This window comes from Cydia strobilella, chromosome 2, assembly GCF_947568885.1.
Source record: "Cydia strobilella chromosome 2, ilCydStro3.1, whole genome shotgun sequence".
Lineage (NCBI taxonomy): Eukaryota > Metazoa > Arthropoda > Insecta > Lepidoptera > Tortricidae > Cydia > Cydia strobilella.
Window position 1 is genome coordinate 24267918 of NC_086042.1, and position 18106 is coordinate 24286023.

General features: G+C 34.1%; 1 protein-coding gene across 1 annotated transcript in view; it reads left to right on the forward strand.

Moving 5' to 3' along the window:
- The window catches only part of LOC134754245 (zwei Ig domain protein zig-8-like), a 155674-nt gene that overhangs the window by 118063 nt on the left and 19505 nt on the right, over nucleotides 1–18106 (forward strand). The window contains exon 3 of the mRNA XM_063690446.1: nucleotides 16815–16948. Coding sequence (XP_063546516.1) covers nucleotides 16815–16948 — 134 coding nt within the window. The remainder of the gene's footprint in view (nucleotides 1–16814; nucleotides 16949–18106) is intronic.

Below are 18106 nucleotides of genomic sequence, written 5' to 3' on the forward strand. Positions count from 1 at the left end.
GAGTGTGGAAGTACATCTTACCGAGTACCTTGAATAGATTTTCAGAGGAATTATTAACATTTATAGAAGGACGAACGAGTAAACAAGCAAGAAATATTATTAAAAAATACTTAATTAAAATAAGAGGCCAGTCTACCGAAATCGCTTAATTTAATATATGACCTATGTACCTAGAAAAAAATTATATGTATAAATATTGAATATAAGATAAGACTCCTTAACTCAAAAAATCTTTTTAATTTAAGATTAGTAGTTAAGTTAAATATTACATGTTTTTTTTTATAAAAATAAAGTTTAAATTTTTTTTTTTTTTTTTATTACAGCTTCGTGTGTGGACTCTGACAAATAGTACGTAAAATATATCGTATGATGCCGTATCTTACGGTATCTTCCGATATACCTATATTATCGCTCTGTCTGTGACGGGCTTTAAACTTGACAATCGTAATAACTAGTGCTTACGCTAGTTCCTGCGATAAGTTGCCAAGCGGACCCTCAGGGCCTACCGCGAACCACGTTCGATATGTTGCCTCTCTGTCACACTTGTAAATTCGTACGTAAGTGTGACAGGGAGGTAACACTCTCAGGCTCCCATGAGCCGTAGCAAAAAAAACCGGGACAACGTTATGACTATAATTAAACATGATAATAATAATAAATATAACAAACTAAATTATACCTAATTGAGTAAAATATACCTTAATTATTTATTTGTAATTTTGTCGTTGGATAAAATAGGAAATGTAACGAAGAGACGAACAATTCTTGACTCGCATATGAAACAAAAGACGTTTTATTGTGCACAGATGTATTTGATGTTATAACTAAAACTAAGTTATACCTAATTAAGTAAAATATACCTTAGTTATTTATTTGTAATATTGTTGTTGGATAAAATAGGAAATGTAACGAAGAGACGAACAATTCTTGACTCGCATATGAAACAAAAGACGTTTTAGTGTGCACAGATGTTATTAATGCGTTTCATTAGAGCAGAGTACGGAATCAGGAAAGCTGGAGGCGGCGACCTTTTAGCAACTCGTTGCTTAAACAACGGCATTTATATTGGCTATGTGCGAGGGCGAGGAAATACCAGAGACGATACAAGGCGTGAAAGATGTAAACTTACTACCTTTTGGCAGATCAGTTAGTCAACTCAACTCATATTCATATTTATTAATAATATACACATACATTATTACACGTCAAAATACAAAACACAATTACAATTAGTGGAATAACAATTAAAATTTCTATTTATTTCAACATCGAAACAATAAAAGTAAAATTATTCACACATGTTCAAAAATGTAATTACAAAATTAAATACTAGCATATTATATTATATTTTACATTTGCAATAGATCTTGTAAGTCATAAAAGGCGTTGTCAATTAGGCATTTCTTCAATTTACTATTAAATACATTATCATGTGATATCACAGTTATTTTTTCAGGGATAGAATTATATATTTTTGGGCCCATAGCATAGGTCGTTTTGGCAGATTTGGTCAGTCTGAAGCTGGTAGTTTCGAGCATCCCTCTGTTCCTGTTTCGTAAACATCTTAGGTTACCCGCCCTAAGAGGAAACAAGTTGAAGTTGGTTCTTACGAACTTCACGATGTTGAAAATAATAGGAATATTATTATACATATTAAGAATAATAGGAATTTTACACAAAAGTAAACAAGTTTTTTTAATTTATAGGAGAAAAAAAAAACATTATACCTATGCCACTACTGCTACTACAAACATCGCTAAGATTAATTATCCTTCCCTTATTCAACACCTGAATTTAAAAAGGAATCACTTCATTATAATTATATTATTTTGGTGTTGAAACAAGTGTTAAGTTGCATGTAAATTAGAATGCTCATTTTGAAATTAATTTTAATTAAAATTACACAGAGTAAGTATGTCAGGAAGCGATTTATATAAAAGATGCTTATTTAATTATATTCCAATCCCAATTAATATCATAAATGAGATAGTAACACTGTCTCTGTCTGTCTGTCTATCTGTCTGTCTGCCCCTTCACGCTTAAAAAACCGCTGAAACGAGTTAAATGAAATTTTATCTAGAGATAGTTTGAGGCCCGGGGAAGGTTAAGGATAGTTTTTATCGCTAAATTATACGTAGGCGATTTCGGGAGTAGAAACCGAATTAGTTTGTAATATTATTACTATAGTAACATTTGGATTGCACTGTCAATTTCGTAAAATGAGCGTATTGAACATTCTAATCGCGTCAGCAATGTAGCAACGACAACTCAATTTATCAAAGAAAAACACTCGCCATCACAATGTAACGCAGCATACTACGTAGGTGAACAACACGCGAACGCGAAGCGATGCGGCGCGGCGCGGAGCGGATTCAATCAATCCTTTGATACCTATAGAAGTGTCCTACGTGGGCGATCTCGCTGCGAACGCGAACGCGAACGCCTTGGACCAGTTGGGCCCGTCACGACGCGCCGCGCCGCTTCGCTTCGCGTTCGCGAGTGTTCGCCTTCGTACTATTACGTAAGACGCAGCGTAACTTTTATTTGAATAACAACCGACGACTGCGGCAATACCATATAATTATGTCAATGGTGTTCTTGTACGGCAGCAATAATCGCGTTAATTTGTCAATAAGATTGGCTAAGTCAACCACATGCGAGCACACAGATAACATCGAAGTTAACTGCAGTCGCCGTGTCCCAAAACCGACCTCGGAGCTATTATTTGATTTCCCCACCAAAACGCTGACGTCATCACTCTAATTCATCATTGATTAAAAATTGCCACAGCTACTGGGATATTCCTGAAGAAGGTACTTGCGTAAAATACTCAACACCTAAAACTTTATTTTTATTACCGTGAATAACCTCCTTCACGCTGCTTGAGAAATTTCCCCAGCCGCTTCAACTTAACGACTGGTAGTTAATGTTGCCATATATTAATAAAAGGGTAATAATTCGACAAAGGAAATCTTAAGAGATACCGTTTCACCGTTATGATAAAATTAAGGTAAAACGGCAGTTAAAGCCTGCAGTTTTAAGTAAGGGATAATAAAACCTGATTTCCTGTTTCAATAACATTGTCTTGTTCCGAATTTGGTTGCTAGGTAATTTTAATAATATACTCGTATTTATAACATAAGTTTGGCACCTAAGTAGCAAATAGTACATTACTACAGAGGCCGTGAAGTAAGGGGTTGCCGGCCGAATAGAAATTACAAATCGAAAAGTTATGAGGCCGGCAACCCCTTTTCACGCCTAGGTACATATTATGTATAGTGCTTTTCTCAAACATGCAATGAATTATAAATAAAAAAAACCCCAGTTTTATTTTTAGAAAAACTAAAAGTAAACTACACACAAAATATAACTAGCACGTAAATCTTTATCACCGTATCTTTTACACGTGTCTTGTATTTTTATTACCCGTATACCTATTTTCATACAAGTATCTTGATTTTTCGCCTTGTATCCGTCTGACTATCGTTTTCGCCACATAACTAAGTTTACATTTCATGTTGATATCATGTTTCACATATGTACATCTTTGCCTTAACCATGGAGTATAATTCTTACAGTATTGACGGTTTTATAGTTACTTTCAGTTCTTTAAAATATGCCACAAAACTGTTTCTGGTAAACTGTAGGCAATTTTCTAAGTTTCTCAAATAATATGAAATTGCCATAAGCCATACTATCATATACTTCGCCTTTGACTTGGCGGCAGCAAGTTATCTAAAGCCAATTCTGCTTAAGCTGCCAATTCCAACTCCTACGATTACAATTAATATAAATTAAATTTTTTCGTCGGTATTTTCGTCGGAACTCACATTAAAATAAATAACAAATCAACAAAGTGCAATAAATCCAATAAAACAGAATTACAGAATGAAACATTTTGAACTTTGCCTCCATAACAATTTTAAAAAATACCTACGCGTGTTTGAGTACACATTTTAAATATGTAATTTTAAAATATTTAATTGTGTTCGTAATGTCTTATTTTTATTTATTATATAGGCATTTTCACTTAGAAGTGTACCATTTACGTTTTTTTGAAAATCCATTAACTTTTGGGTTATTTCTACTCAGAATCACGAGGACTATCGATTTAAAAAAAATGGCCTTTAAAAAAACAGTTTTGTAACTCATTTTTCACATACATTTTGTATGGACCGTTACAAAACTGACACCCAGAATTTGTATGAAAAACTGGGGACACTTTATTTTCTTTGTCTCAATCAGTACTGGTGACTGGGTCTAAAAAACCCAAAGGTTGATGGTTTTTCGAAAAAGAGTATATCGTACCATTTTTTGTAAATAAAAAACCCCGTACTATTTATTCATGTCGATTTTATATAAATAAAACTACAAAATATAGCAAACATCATTTATTGTTTTTTTTATGAGCGTAGTGGCAGAATGTCATTACTAACCATAAAGCTAATACTGCCTTTAGTTTTTTTAATGGCTGAATGCCATGATGCTGTGTCACAAATATCTGTGAAATGGCAATTAAAAAAGAGCACTTTGCTGGCCTAGGCCTGCAATTTCGTATGAAATTTTATTAAATACCTCCAGTCTAGCCTGAAACGTGACACTTAGCAGTCTATTTTAAGGTACATTTTAATTGCATGTTTGAGAAATATATACCTATTTAACAAAGAATAATAATAATTAACCTATTTAACCTATTTAACAAAGAATAATAATAATCTGCAGTAAAACTAAAGCCAGTAAAACTAAAATAGTTCGCACACTAAGAACACAATTGGTACCATGACCAGTATAATTTTTGTTTAATTTTTTACGTTTTACGAGACAGCTTCGTAACAATATTAATTATAACTTTTTATAAAGCACTGAAAGTTGCGTAAAAATTACAACGCTATATAAAAAGCTGTAAGTTATTACAAAAGTTACATGTTCATTGTTTTTTAAAGTACTTACCGTAAGTTTTGACTACCGCTAGCATAATTCCTAAGTACAGTACAATAAAAAATTCTGCAATAAAAATTAAAATTACAACCTACCATTACAATGTTTTGTATAGTAACAATATTTTAGGTACCATTCAATAGCGTAAACGAAAACAAACCTTGTTAAACTAACGAGAAACATTACGTTTCGGTGTTATATACGTTCTTTATGAGGCCTGTAATGATCATTGCATATTCCCGGCACGGAGTCGGTATAACGCCCGGATCTTCATTGCAAAAGAAAGTTAAAGGTGCCGGCGAAAAAAGGGTGTTGGTATTCAAAGAAGAGACCGCCAAACCGCAGCTTTCACTTTGGCGGGGTAAAAACGTTACCACCTGAGTGAGATGAGCGTTAAAAGTTTTTTGTGTGAAATATAGGAGTGCTTGCTCATGCGTTTATATTAGATTGGTGAGTATTCCGCGAATTTTCATACTCTAATTTCTTTTGGAGGATGTACAAAGTGCGCTCTATAAAAATGTGTAGCAAAAATATCCCATAAATGGGGGTTTGCATCTACATAGTTATAAATTATAGTTGTAAGTCTTATAACTTAACTCAGCCTTATAAACTCAATTCAACTATTGAAACATTGGTACCTAAGTATGGCGAGTTTTTATACTATAACTAAATATGACACCTTTATTCGTGTTTTACTAATAATACCTATCTCTCAGAGTATGCGTTACCGAAATAGCATTTGCATACTTAACTTAAAGTGCGATATACATTTATTATCTTATGTCACGCCTAAAATTACTATAAAAGTGTTAGTTAAGAGCTAATTTGCTCCCTTTCCACTTTCACAAAAATGACTGTATACGAAGTGAAGTGTATGAGGCTTACCTTAATACAAATAAGAATATCTTTCCTCACGGACAAAATAATCGGGCAAATTCTCTAACAGGGAATCACCTAAGATAAGTGTGCAATTACTCAATAAAACCCCAACGTAATTTAGGCACGATCAGGCCCAGCGTTTGATGTTCGCAAACTTCCTCTATCAGACTTTTTTCCTCATCGAATCAACATCGCTACGAGGCGGAATAAATAATTTTCTATATATTTCTTCTTTAAGCCTGCTATTTCTTTATTTTTCTTTTGTAGTCTGTGATTATCTTGCTCAGAACTTTATATTCTGAAGAAACTTCTGAATGTTTCTCTCTAATGTTTTGAAAATACATAACAACCCATTGCTATGTAACGCTTTGAGTTAAAATAAAGGTTTTTCTTTGGGCAACTCACAATATATTATTAGGTTAATTATTATCTTTACGTTGAGTTTTCTGGAAAGCAGTAGCACGATTTAGTAGGTGCTGAGCTGACTGCTGAGTTAGTCAAGGCGGTTCAAATCTAAAAGAAAGTGTATTTACGTGTTATTCTATGATTAAAAGAGAGATTATGCTTAGAATTAGTTATTGTTGTGAAAACAAAAGATAAAACCAATGCAGTGTTTAATTTTATTAAGGTCATCCATTGTGTTAATAATAACATTTGACCGGAGCGGTCAAAACGCTCGTACGTTGGTTCGGCAGCCAGTTCAATCAAAATCCAATTTTGATCCAGTTTAATTAACAGTACGGATGACGAGTCTTGTTGTTGTATTCGAGTTTGGTTACGCGTGTATGTGTAAATAGAAGCGCTTAGTGTAGAGTTATACGCGACAAAACTCTATATTACTGTTAAATAATTCGTCTGTCTGAAAACGCAATGCAATATTTATTCGAAAAGTAAATAAAAGTAAATATAGTTTGTTTCGAAAAGTAAATATAGTTTTACGATATAAAATTTATAAAGGAGAAAATATATTTCGACCCGAGTTGACGAAGCTCTAATACTAAAAGGATACAACTTAAATTATCGTGACACTACTTCGTATGTACTACGTATTCTACTTTTATGTTAGATAGAATAGATAGATAAATAGATAGATATATTGTATTTATTTCTAATTGGAAATTACATGTTATTTTCAATTAAAAATATCACAAATTCACAAAAAGATCGTCAAATATATACCAAAAATAATAATAAGCAACAAAATAAAAAATAAGATAATCATACAAACCAATAATAGGAACAAAAAAAAATTATAAATAAAATGGTCAAATTCTAAATTGAAGTAACCTAAATTTACTTAATTTAAATATGTAATTTTAATGTTGTATATAGTACTAGGGCTTCCTAGTTAATATAATGTAAAAAGGTAAAAAACAATGTCAATATATCAATACAATAATATAAAAGCCAAAATATACAATTTCATATCAAACAAAAATAAGATATTAATATTTGTATTTTTCACTGTACTCTTTAACAGATTACAGCGATTTAAGTCGGCAATCACACATGTCTTCAGAGGATTCATTCCTAATAATGGTAGGTAGACGTTCATACAGCGACGGACCTATTACTCGCGGGTTCTTGTCGAGCAGCGCTAGCCGCCGCGGCACGGGCAGTCATCGCCCCATTTGATGGGTTATTCCGCCAAGCATATTCAACCGTTTGAAATTATCATTATTTTTTCGTAAACATTATAATTTCATACAAGTAAAGCGAGTCAATTAATTAAATTTTTGAAGAGTTCTCTACGCGAGTACCTCGAATTCACATCTGCATCAGTGAGAAGAAATACGCGTGGTATTTATATTTGTATCAAAGCGTCATTTGAGACAATAGAGTTATTAATATATACACTGATTGCACTTTGTATCTTTTAATTATTTTGAACCAATAGTCAAGGATCCCAGAAAATCACCTTCTAATTTATGAAGCGTGTGTAAAAACATGCACCTACCTAGTTACTTTATAACAGCCTCTAGTTCGATTCGGCTTCAGACAGCCAATATGGCTAATTCTAAAATAAACCTAGTTTTCTGTCCTTAACTATTCATCACCCGGCTCATTGCCACCCGGCACCATTTGGGACAACGCCCGCTCGATGTCCTGACCTTACCGTTTCTGAACTTTCTACTCAATTGCCCAGTATAAGTAAGACCTCGGTATCAATAACAGCTAAACGTAATCGGGTTACGATATTTACAATGGTTCGGCTCAAAATAGTATTCGTCTCCGGTTAAGAATAATCGTCCTGATTAAATCTTGCCCTTATTCCAAACGATTGGCACAAGCAGCAGGATAATTAGGTTACTTTGAAAGCAGATGAGTTTTGGTCCAGTTACCGACAAATCTCATTAGTTAACTGACATTTTAAAGGACCTTTTAAATGGATTAACATGTCAACATGTAGCGTCTAGATGTACAGGAGAATCAATACAATAAAAGTCCTCTTTATTGAACAACCTATAAATAAAATTGACAAAGAAACATACAATTATATATAAAGAAGGAGGTAAAGAAAAAGAAGGCCTTATCGCTAAGGAGCGAGCTTTAGTTTTCGTAAGTTATTTTTTAAGGCGGTTATCACATTGCCGTCGCATATCGTTGTTATGTGCGAAGCGACGAATTCGCGTGCGGCTACGAAGGTACGATGGTGTGATTTTCTCCGTATCTTCGTCCGAAGCTGCGATGCGCGACGAATCGCTTTTCATTGCGCACTTTTCGGTGCGCACCGCATCTCCGTACGAAAGCGCGAATCGCCGTACGATTCACACGGAGCCAACATGCGGTTTTTGCATACAAATCGAGATTCTACACTACAAAGTAAAAAATTGCAGCCCCGGACGTCGCTTCGAAGTGCGAAGCAGTGTAATAACCACCTAATTATAAAAAAAAAAAAATGAAATTTGCATGCAACATTTTAGCTAAACTACCATCGAGATAAAAATGACCGGAGCATGTATAGAAAGTAAAATATGCTACTAAATTGTTTGTCAAAATCATTTTGATTGACGACTTCGTATTTTCAGTCAATGAAAAATTAACAAGGTTGCTAGATACTTTCGGCGCGATTCGAGAAATGAATTAGAGATTCACTAGATATGAAATAGTAAAGATATGTGACAAAATGTACCTTATGGCGGCTGGCGCTTACGTCGCATAGCGTCGCAAATGATTGCGGCATTTGCGGCGCTATGCGACGGAAGCGCCATCGAATATTAATTGGAGCGGCGTTAATAATAGCGTAACTCCAACCGCCATAAGGTACCTTTACCCGTGGGACGTCACATATCTTTACTATTTCATATCTAGTGAATCTCTAATCATTTCCCGAATCGCGCCGTTTGATACAAATAACATTTTGGTATCTCAAAGCCACGAAACTGCCTGCAAATGAATTCATATAATTTTAAACGACATTAATTAATTTGTAAAGCATTCACGTACACACACAAGGTTGCTTTGAAACTTTACGGCTTTGCTGCGGCGTCTCAAAGCTTTTTCTCTAAGTGCTGGCCAGTACCAAAGTCCTATGCAGTTAGATTTTATGTTTCTAAATAAAATATTCACAGCATTCCCTTTAAAACACTTTATATAAGTATGGTTTCGTGTTGTTGCTGCATTTTAATACAATTTACTTAAATAAATGTAGTATTAAACCTTCTTCAACCTTTTTAATTATCTTTTTTATTTATGTCACTAATAAGTTTCTGACTTTTGACAAATGTTATCTTTGCCGCACATTTTCGAACAAGTTGTAAAAAACACTGCCAATGATTAATACAGTCTGTTTCATTTTGTTGTCGATCATTGGAATTAATTTTTGTTTGAAAATAAAAAAAAAATATCTTGTTCTAATTCAAAAAAATATTAACGTTAGAGCATTCCTGAGAAGTAACCCTACGTGGGATTTCAGGGTTTGTCCAATGGCTAAGGTCACCCTGTATGTAAAATATTTAGCCTACATTAACGTTCCGCTATTCAAATATTTTGTAATGTAATGTAATCATTTATTGCAGACAAATAGTCCATATTATAATTCGTAGAACAGCACATACCAGGTAAAATAAATACTTATATAATTTTAATCAAAAAGGGAGGTTTTAATATTAACAATAGAAGGACAAACCGTTCGTATTTTGGTGGCTCAAATTTGGTCTTGATAGATAAGAAGAAGAAGGTATGCGAAGAGGAAAGGAATAAAATAATGGTTAAAACTGAATTACACTTAGTTTTTTTTATTATAATTTCACAACTAACCCTCTCTTTACGCAGGCAGGACGTTAAAGCTAAGAGGCTTAGACTAAAGGCATTAGGTCAAGTGGTCTGGCTTCTTTCGTTAAGCCAGTTACAGTAGTAACGAGGTTGGCTCAAAGAGATCTCGCGTGATGTTTTAGGTGCTTATGCTTATAAACATATAGGCATAACGCAAGAAGATTTTAAAAGATGTTATTAATGTGTAAAATACTCATTTACTCGTGACATCAGTGACTGAGAAAAAATTCACCTCATCGTCTTCCTCGCGTTGTCGCGGCTTTTTGACACAGCTTATGGGAGCCTGGAGTCCGCTCAGCAACTAATCCCAGGTATTGGCGTAGGCACTAGTTTTTACGAAAGCGACTGCGATCTGACATCTGAACTTCCAACTTCGATTGGTCCGGGTTAGTCCGGTTTCCTCGCGATATTTTTCTTTACCGAAAAGCGACTTGTAAATATCAAATAATATATCGTATATAAGTTCCATAAAACTCATTGGTGCGAGCCGGACTTTGAGACCCAAACCTCCGAATAAAAAGGCGCACGCTCTTTGATAGGCTCTTAATTACCACTTAACTACCAGCGCTTCCGGGCAAAATATAATTATTAAGACTAAAACTTCTTCAAAACAACATCACATGTCAAAGCGCGTTTTCTTGTATGTTCCTGCATTTTTTTTACTAGCCTATTATGGTGTCCCACTGCTGGGCAAAGGCCTCTCACCTTGTCTTCCAAGACTCCCGATATAGTGCCTCCTCCGACCAGTTGTTGAGAAAGGTGTCTAGGTCGTCCCGCCATCTCCGTCAGGGCCTGCCGGGTGCGCGCCCCTCTTCTGGCATCCATTTGCATTACTGCATTTAGCATAAGAAATCTCGTAGCTATTCGGCAGATGTATTTTTTTTATGAAGCACTATTTTTGGCAAAATTATGAAATTCTTTTTTGGTACTATTGTATCCTCTTGCCAAATAAAAATTTTGATTTGTCAAAGTAAAGATTCAAAATAGAATATGAGGAGACCTTTTTAAAGGCCTCTGGGCGGCTAGAGAATAATAGTATTTTGTGCAACACGTAATAACAAGGCTGCATAATAAGGCTGGAAGGACTGCACTTTAGCTGACGCGGAATTCGAGCCCCCCTCTTGGGGGGCTTCGCCCCCCCGACCCTTTTCTTTGTCACTCTTCTTGTCCTTGTCCTAAACTGCGTAGGAACGTATTCATCAGTTTTGACAACTGAATGCGCCAGAGCCGTGTTAAAGGAAATTTGTATGGGAACTTTAACATTTTTTTTTCTCCAAAACTATGGGGTTCCGCGCCATACGACTTGGTGGGGAGATTGCTTATGATGAGTACTTTCTATAAAAAAAATATGAGCCCTAAACTCCGCGTCAGCTAAAGTGCAGTTGAGCCGTAGCGCTTCTTAAAATTCAAGGGCCGAAGTTACAAAATGAAACGAAGTTGAGTTTTGTAAAGACAGGCCCGAGAATTTTGAGACCTACCTAATTATGTACCGTTGCACACAATATGTTTTCTAAGACTGCAGCAAACACCTAAAATTATAAATAAAATCAAAGTAAATAATTGTTTGTAGATCTTATAAAAACAAACAACAACAGTTGCATAATATTGTATGAATATTCCTTAGAACACTGCTGTTAGAATCCTAAGAACACTGTGCCGCGGCCCCGCGCGCCGCACTGCTTATGAAGTTGATTTCAATCTCACTGGCAGTCATTTAATCTACAAGTAAGAGTGCTGGAGTAGAAAAAACATTATTTTCTCAAACATGCTATGTAATATTGATATTACGTTCTTTATATTAGGCTAGGAAGTATCACGTCTCAGGCGCGGCTAGACGAGAGGTCTGTAATGAAATTTCATACAAAGTTGCAGGCCTAGGCCGGGAAGTGGCTTTTTTTTAATTTCCATTTCACATATATTTCTGACACAGCATCATGGCATACAGCCATAAAAAAAAATATAACCAATATTTGCTTTCTGGTTCGGAATGACATTCTGCCAATACTAAAAAAAAATATTAATAATATTAGAAAAAAAAAACAATAAACGATTTTTGATATATTTTGCAGTTTTATTTGTATAGAATTGCCAAAAAAATCATAAATAAAACATTATTAACAAATTCCAATAATATTGAATTGCAAATTTATAGTTGGTCAAACCAAATTGGCAATAAATAAGAACAAAAAAAACTATACTCATCCTTTTCTTTCGGGTGCTAGTACTAGTGTAAGACAAAGATAGTATGATTCTCTCTGTCTATGTTTGAAATAAGACAGTCCTTTGACAAACTATAATTACAAATACAGATTTAAAATATTTCATTTAAATATTAGCGTTAAAAATGTCTACTCAAACACGCGTAGGTATATTTTTAATCGTTTTGGAGGTAAAGTTTAACATTTTTCATTCTGTAATTCTATTTTATTGGATTTATTGTGCGTTGTTGATTGTGTTATTTAATATGAGTTTTGACGAAAATATTAAATGAATACCTGTTAATTATATTTCATGTTTAAGGCAACGATGTATGTGAAGCATAATATCAACATATAAAACTATGTAATCTTAGTTATGTGGCTAAAACTACAGTCAGACGGATGCAAGGCGAAAAAATCAAAGATACATAAATATATCTTGAAAATTTGTGTAATAAATTGATAAACTACATGTGTAAAATATACGACACGTGTGATAAAGATACGTATAGGTGGTAGTTATATTTCGTGCCTCGTTTACTTTTAGTTTCTTTAGAAATAAAACTTTAATTTCGTGGAAATTTCTTTATTTATTTCATTGCATGTTTGAGAAAAGCACTATACATACATCGACGTGGAAAGGGGTTGTCGGCCTCAACTATCCGGCCTCACTACGTTCGGCCGTATAATAATATATGCATTCGGCCGGCAACCCCTTACTTCCCAGCCTCTGTAGTAATGTACTATTATTATAGATCAAAATCTGAATACCTACATAAAATGTCTAAAAACATATCCACATGCTTACAGTTATACTTAAAAAGTTTTTTTCTTATACAAAAATTTACACATTTCGCTTAAAAAATTACTTGCCAATTTGCCTTAAACTACACCACGTTCTTAAACAATGCCATAATGTAACCATTATGTACTTTGCAAATAACAATATCATTAGAAGTGAAACGAAAATCAACCTTAAGCAGAAAAAAATAAAGACGACTTTATGTGTGGTTAGTAGTCTTTCAAAAACATGCTGTAGAGCCATAAAAAGGAAGTAAATGGAACGTGAACCGCCCGATTAGTCTGGTAATTTGGCTAAATGGCGGTAGGTAAGCTCTTGAAGGGTTAAGTGTGAGCAATATGCAATGGATGCGGTCATGTTTTCTATTCACGATACCTTCTCTAAAAAAACCGAGTCATAATCTTATAGTTTCATGAAACTGATATATACGTACTAACTAACAACTGACATATCGTTCTAGGTATAGTAAAAATAAAAATAAACTATGAAAACGGATTATATCGCGTATATTGAATTTATAATACATCCCGACGTTTCGAACCCTTTACAGCGTTCGTGGTCAACGGGTGACTGAGGAAAAATTACAAAGTGCAAAAATACCCACATACTAAAATAATGAACAATCATAGACTACAAACTTTAAGGCTGGTTGTACATGCAAAATCGGTTCATAAGGCTAGGCATAGTTTTATTTCATGAGTAACTATCGCGGTAACCGAAGACAATATTAGAAATAAACTAGTTTTAGTACTAAGCTACTAAGTACAAGGTTCGAATGTCTATATTAGGTTTTATAGTAAAATAACACTTGAGTAAAAAACAACGATTACGTTATTGGCTTTGTTGAAAAATAAAACTAAAAACTTTAATCATGTTTGGGAATCTGTCAGTAGTATTCATTGAACACTTTTAAGTCTTGTTGTAAATATTCCTAAGATCTAGTATATCGTATCCAGTTTGTGTCTAAATCATAACTATCTGTAGTATCTGTTAGAAATGTTTACTGTGTTTAATTAGAAACAAGCGACGACTAGACAATGGGTAGAAAAGCGAGTGTGATACCGATTTATTAGGTAGTGTATACAAATTTTAAATAAAATATATTTTTAATAAAAATATATATCTGAAGGCCGTCGTATATAGACTTTATAAAAACTATTTATTAATGGTTACCTATCTTAAATTAATGGTTAAATCTGCTTGTGATAAATTCGACGACCACCCTAAACTTCCTGCAAATATATTCCCAGTCCACTATAACTTGGATCTTTTTAAATCAAGAGTGAATAGACATCTTTTAGGTAAGCATGATCCATCCTAGACTGCATCGGCACTTACCATCAGGTGAGATTGCGGTCGTGCTTGCCTTTTTGTAATAAAAAAAAAAAAAAAAAAACAACCGCATCCACTTTTTCCATGACAGCGAGTAAAAAAGGGTTTTACAAACCCCAAAATTAAACCCACTCACCTGCGCCGCATTAAGGCTCTCAGATGTTTTAGCCTCACAAAATGTTTTAATCAACATTAATTATCATTACCTATTTTATACGTCTAGGAGGCCAAATTCGAATGTACACTTGACATCAAAATGATTAATAATGATGTAATTTTGATAAATTATGTCATTTAGTGATCAAATGGGTCAGCCGCATTCGAGGGAAGCCAGTACTGTCAAACTGGTTTATTTTGGCAGACATTCAGACGTACTCTATGAGTTGCTATGAGTAACCACAGTTGAAATGAAACCGTACACAATCGAGCGTGAATTTCGCTCGCACTTGTCCGTACATGTATTTCCGCGAGTGAGATGCACGGGCTGATGAGAACAAAATGACATCATTTAGATATCTATTTTATGGCAAATGTAAGTTTGAATTGGCCTCTATAATCTGTACCTATTGGTTTGGTACGTACAGTACAAAAAATAAAAATAATACAAAATAAGGACCACCCGAATTAAGAAACTATAGCAGAAAGACACCTTTTAAACAAAATATTAAGACTGAATAACAAAGGAGACCATGAGTTTTATGCCCACTTAGAACTAAACGCGTTCACTCTTCATACTATTTTGTAAACTATCTAAAAAAACCGGACAAGTTCGAGTCGAACTCGCCCACCGAGGGTTATTACGATCCTAATCTAGATTATAAGAATTCATATGAGGAATTCATATGTGTTTAATATATATATTAAATGTAAACGTTCGATTTCATGGGGGGGCCCAATCGCTTAACAAAATCGATGATCTCCTCCTCAGATTCTATTTCATGTTTAATCATTGAGTGTCATTGAGTACCTCAATTGATCAAGATTTTACCTAGGCTTGATTGACGGTGGCTTAGGCCTATTACCGTTCAAATGAGTCAGCTGGTTTTCCAGCAGATAATTCAAGCGGGATGTGAACAGTGTCCTAATATTTCGATTCCATCTTTGTAAATAAGTTTACAAAGGTATACGTATATACTGAACTATACTGAACCCCAGGGATATTGTCAACCGCATGAGGCATTAAACTACCATTACCTTAATCCATTAATTAAAGGATAATAAAATTACCTTACGCCACGGGTACTTAATAACCTCAGTAAGGAAGTTTCTATTCGTTAACCGGGGGTCCATAAGAATATTATTAACTATTAAAATACGTTGTGGACCGACAGAACTTCTTGAAAGTAGGACGCACGTAAGGACAGTAAACCTGTAGATTAATGGATACTCGGAATCAAGACACCTGTTTGGAGAACTTGTGTGTAATCACTGCAGTGTGGCAGGCCATGTAAGACCGTCTATAGGTTTACATGTTATGAGATCTTTTAAAAATATGGATGGTCCGAGCCGTCAAAAGGTTGGTTTTTTGTTGATGGTGATTTTATTTAAAAAAATATTTATCATTAAACACACTATTATGTTACTTCTTTTGAATATACCGATAAGTTGTTAATGTAACTTGTAACCAAATGATAAGTGCAGTTCACATTTGTAGGCACAGACAAATAGATTTTTAGACAAATGTATTCCACCACTTAAGAAAAATACCAATAGTTACAGACCAATGTAATCTTATCACTAAAAAGCGATGTCTTCCAAATTTAATAACCTTTGGAAAAAATATTCAAAGCACGTTAATCTGAGAAAGCCTAGACATATGTAGGTACCTATGTTGTATAATGAAATACCGTATGACAAAAGGAAATGTAAATCACTTAGTATGTTTAAAGTTAAAATGAAAATGTTTCATTTAAACAAAATTAAATTGAAGTTACCACCATAAGTAGAAAGATGTATATACCCTCTGCCAACAAACTGTCCTGCTATTTAGCAGAAGAATAAATTGTAAAAAAAGGGCTTATTTCGCCAGAATAAAGGATTTATTTATTTATTTTATAAAATAAAACTATGAAAACGGATTAAATATATCGCGTATATTCACTCGTCACGGTTCGAAACTTGGGGATGTATAAATTCAATATACGCGATATAATCCGTTTTCATAGTTTTATTTCATGAGTAACTATCGCGGTAACCGAAAACAATATTATATTTATTTTATATTTTTATACTAAAATTTTATCACAAGTAATACAAACCTGTGAGTAATAATGTCACCGAGCAACATTCAAAGACATATTTTTGCTTCCTAGTTAGTTAAGTATCTTAAAGTCCCTATGTACTAACTAGATTGTTTAAAGAAGTTTCACTTAATCACGTTTCCCTTCCAGGAACAGCGCACTACGGCGAGGACAGCGTGGGCTCGTTCCCGTACTTCGAGTATAACGTGCCACGCAACGTCACTACCGTGGTCGGGCAAACTGCCTTCTTGCACTGCAGGGTGGAGCAGCTTGGAGATAAGGCGGTAAGTACAATAAAACGTGTTAATTCTTTGTAAAAGGCCCTCTTGGACCTTGGACCTAGACAAATGACTGTGTCATGCAATAACGCGCACTAATGATTTTGAGTCAGGAGAGGTAGTTAAAAATAATAGTGCTAAAAATCGGAACTTGGTAGCATAAAAATCATAATATGAGAAGGATGATACATTATTATAGCAATGGCAACTTAAGGTTAGAAAGATTTATTACAAAAGACTACACAACCATTCGTTCCAAATTCGAACCACCTTTACAATTAATTCGTTCGGTATTAAAGTTTTTAACTTGACCTATTTTGAGTTGAATCTATGAATGTACTAGTATTTAAGTATAAATTGTATATTTACCATTGTATAAAACCAATTAGCATAAGTTTAAAATGAATAAATATTATCTTATCTTATTGAGACTATGAATCATTTCTCAAACTTAAAAATATATATCTAGTCTATGGTATACGCCACCACGTAAAAAACCTAATACTAGTAAAAAACTTTCCGAAACTTATTTACGACCGCACCGTATCGCATTTAAAGTTTAAAGACTACAATTATTCTCCAAAGTTCGGCAAAGTTGTTGAAATAAATTCTGTACACCTCTATTATGCTCGAGTAGACGTTCAAATCAAATTCGGGTAAAGTGCGCGATATAATTTACAAAGAGGAGCCTAAAAGGTTCGATTTGTTCGCGAAATTCGAGCCTCAATCCATTGTTGTTGCCAAGCGTAATGTTGTTAGGTTTCGGTTTAACTTATTATAAACTTAATTTTTACGTACATGGAACACCATGTAAAAATTTAAGGCGTGAAAAACTTAAGCAAAAATTTATATTTGTGGTTTATCTTATGTTGCAATCATTGCCGTTTCCCATTTATCGAGGACCTTCATAACCACGTTTCAGTATAGTTAGTAAAAAAGTCGTCATTTTAATTTATCTTTTTTTCGATAGTGAACCAACAATTTTTATAAAAATTTCGCTACGCAACCACCGGCGTTCCAATAAAACTAGTTATGCAAAATGGCACATTGCGATTTTAAATCTAATTTGTAGCGGTAGGCGGCTGGAAATTGTGTAAAAATTTGCCTTTATAATGTATCCTTACGTCTCTGTTCGGAAAATGTGAAAGTATCAACAGTAAGTTT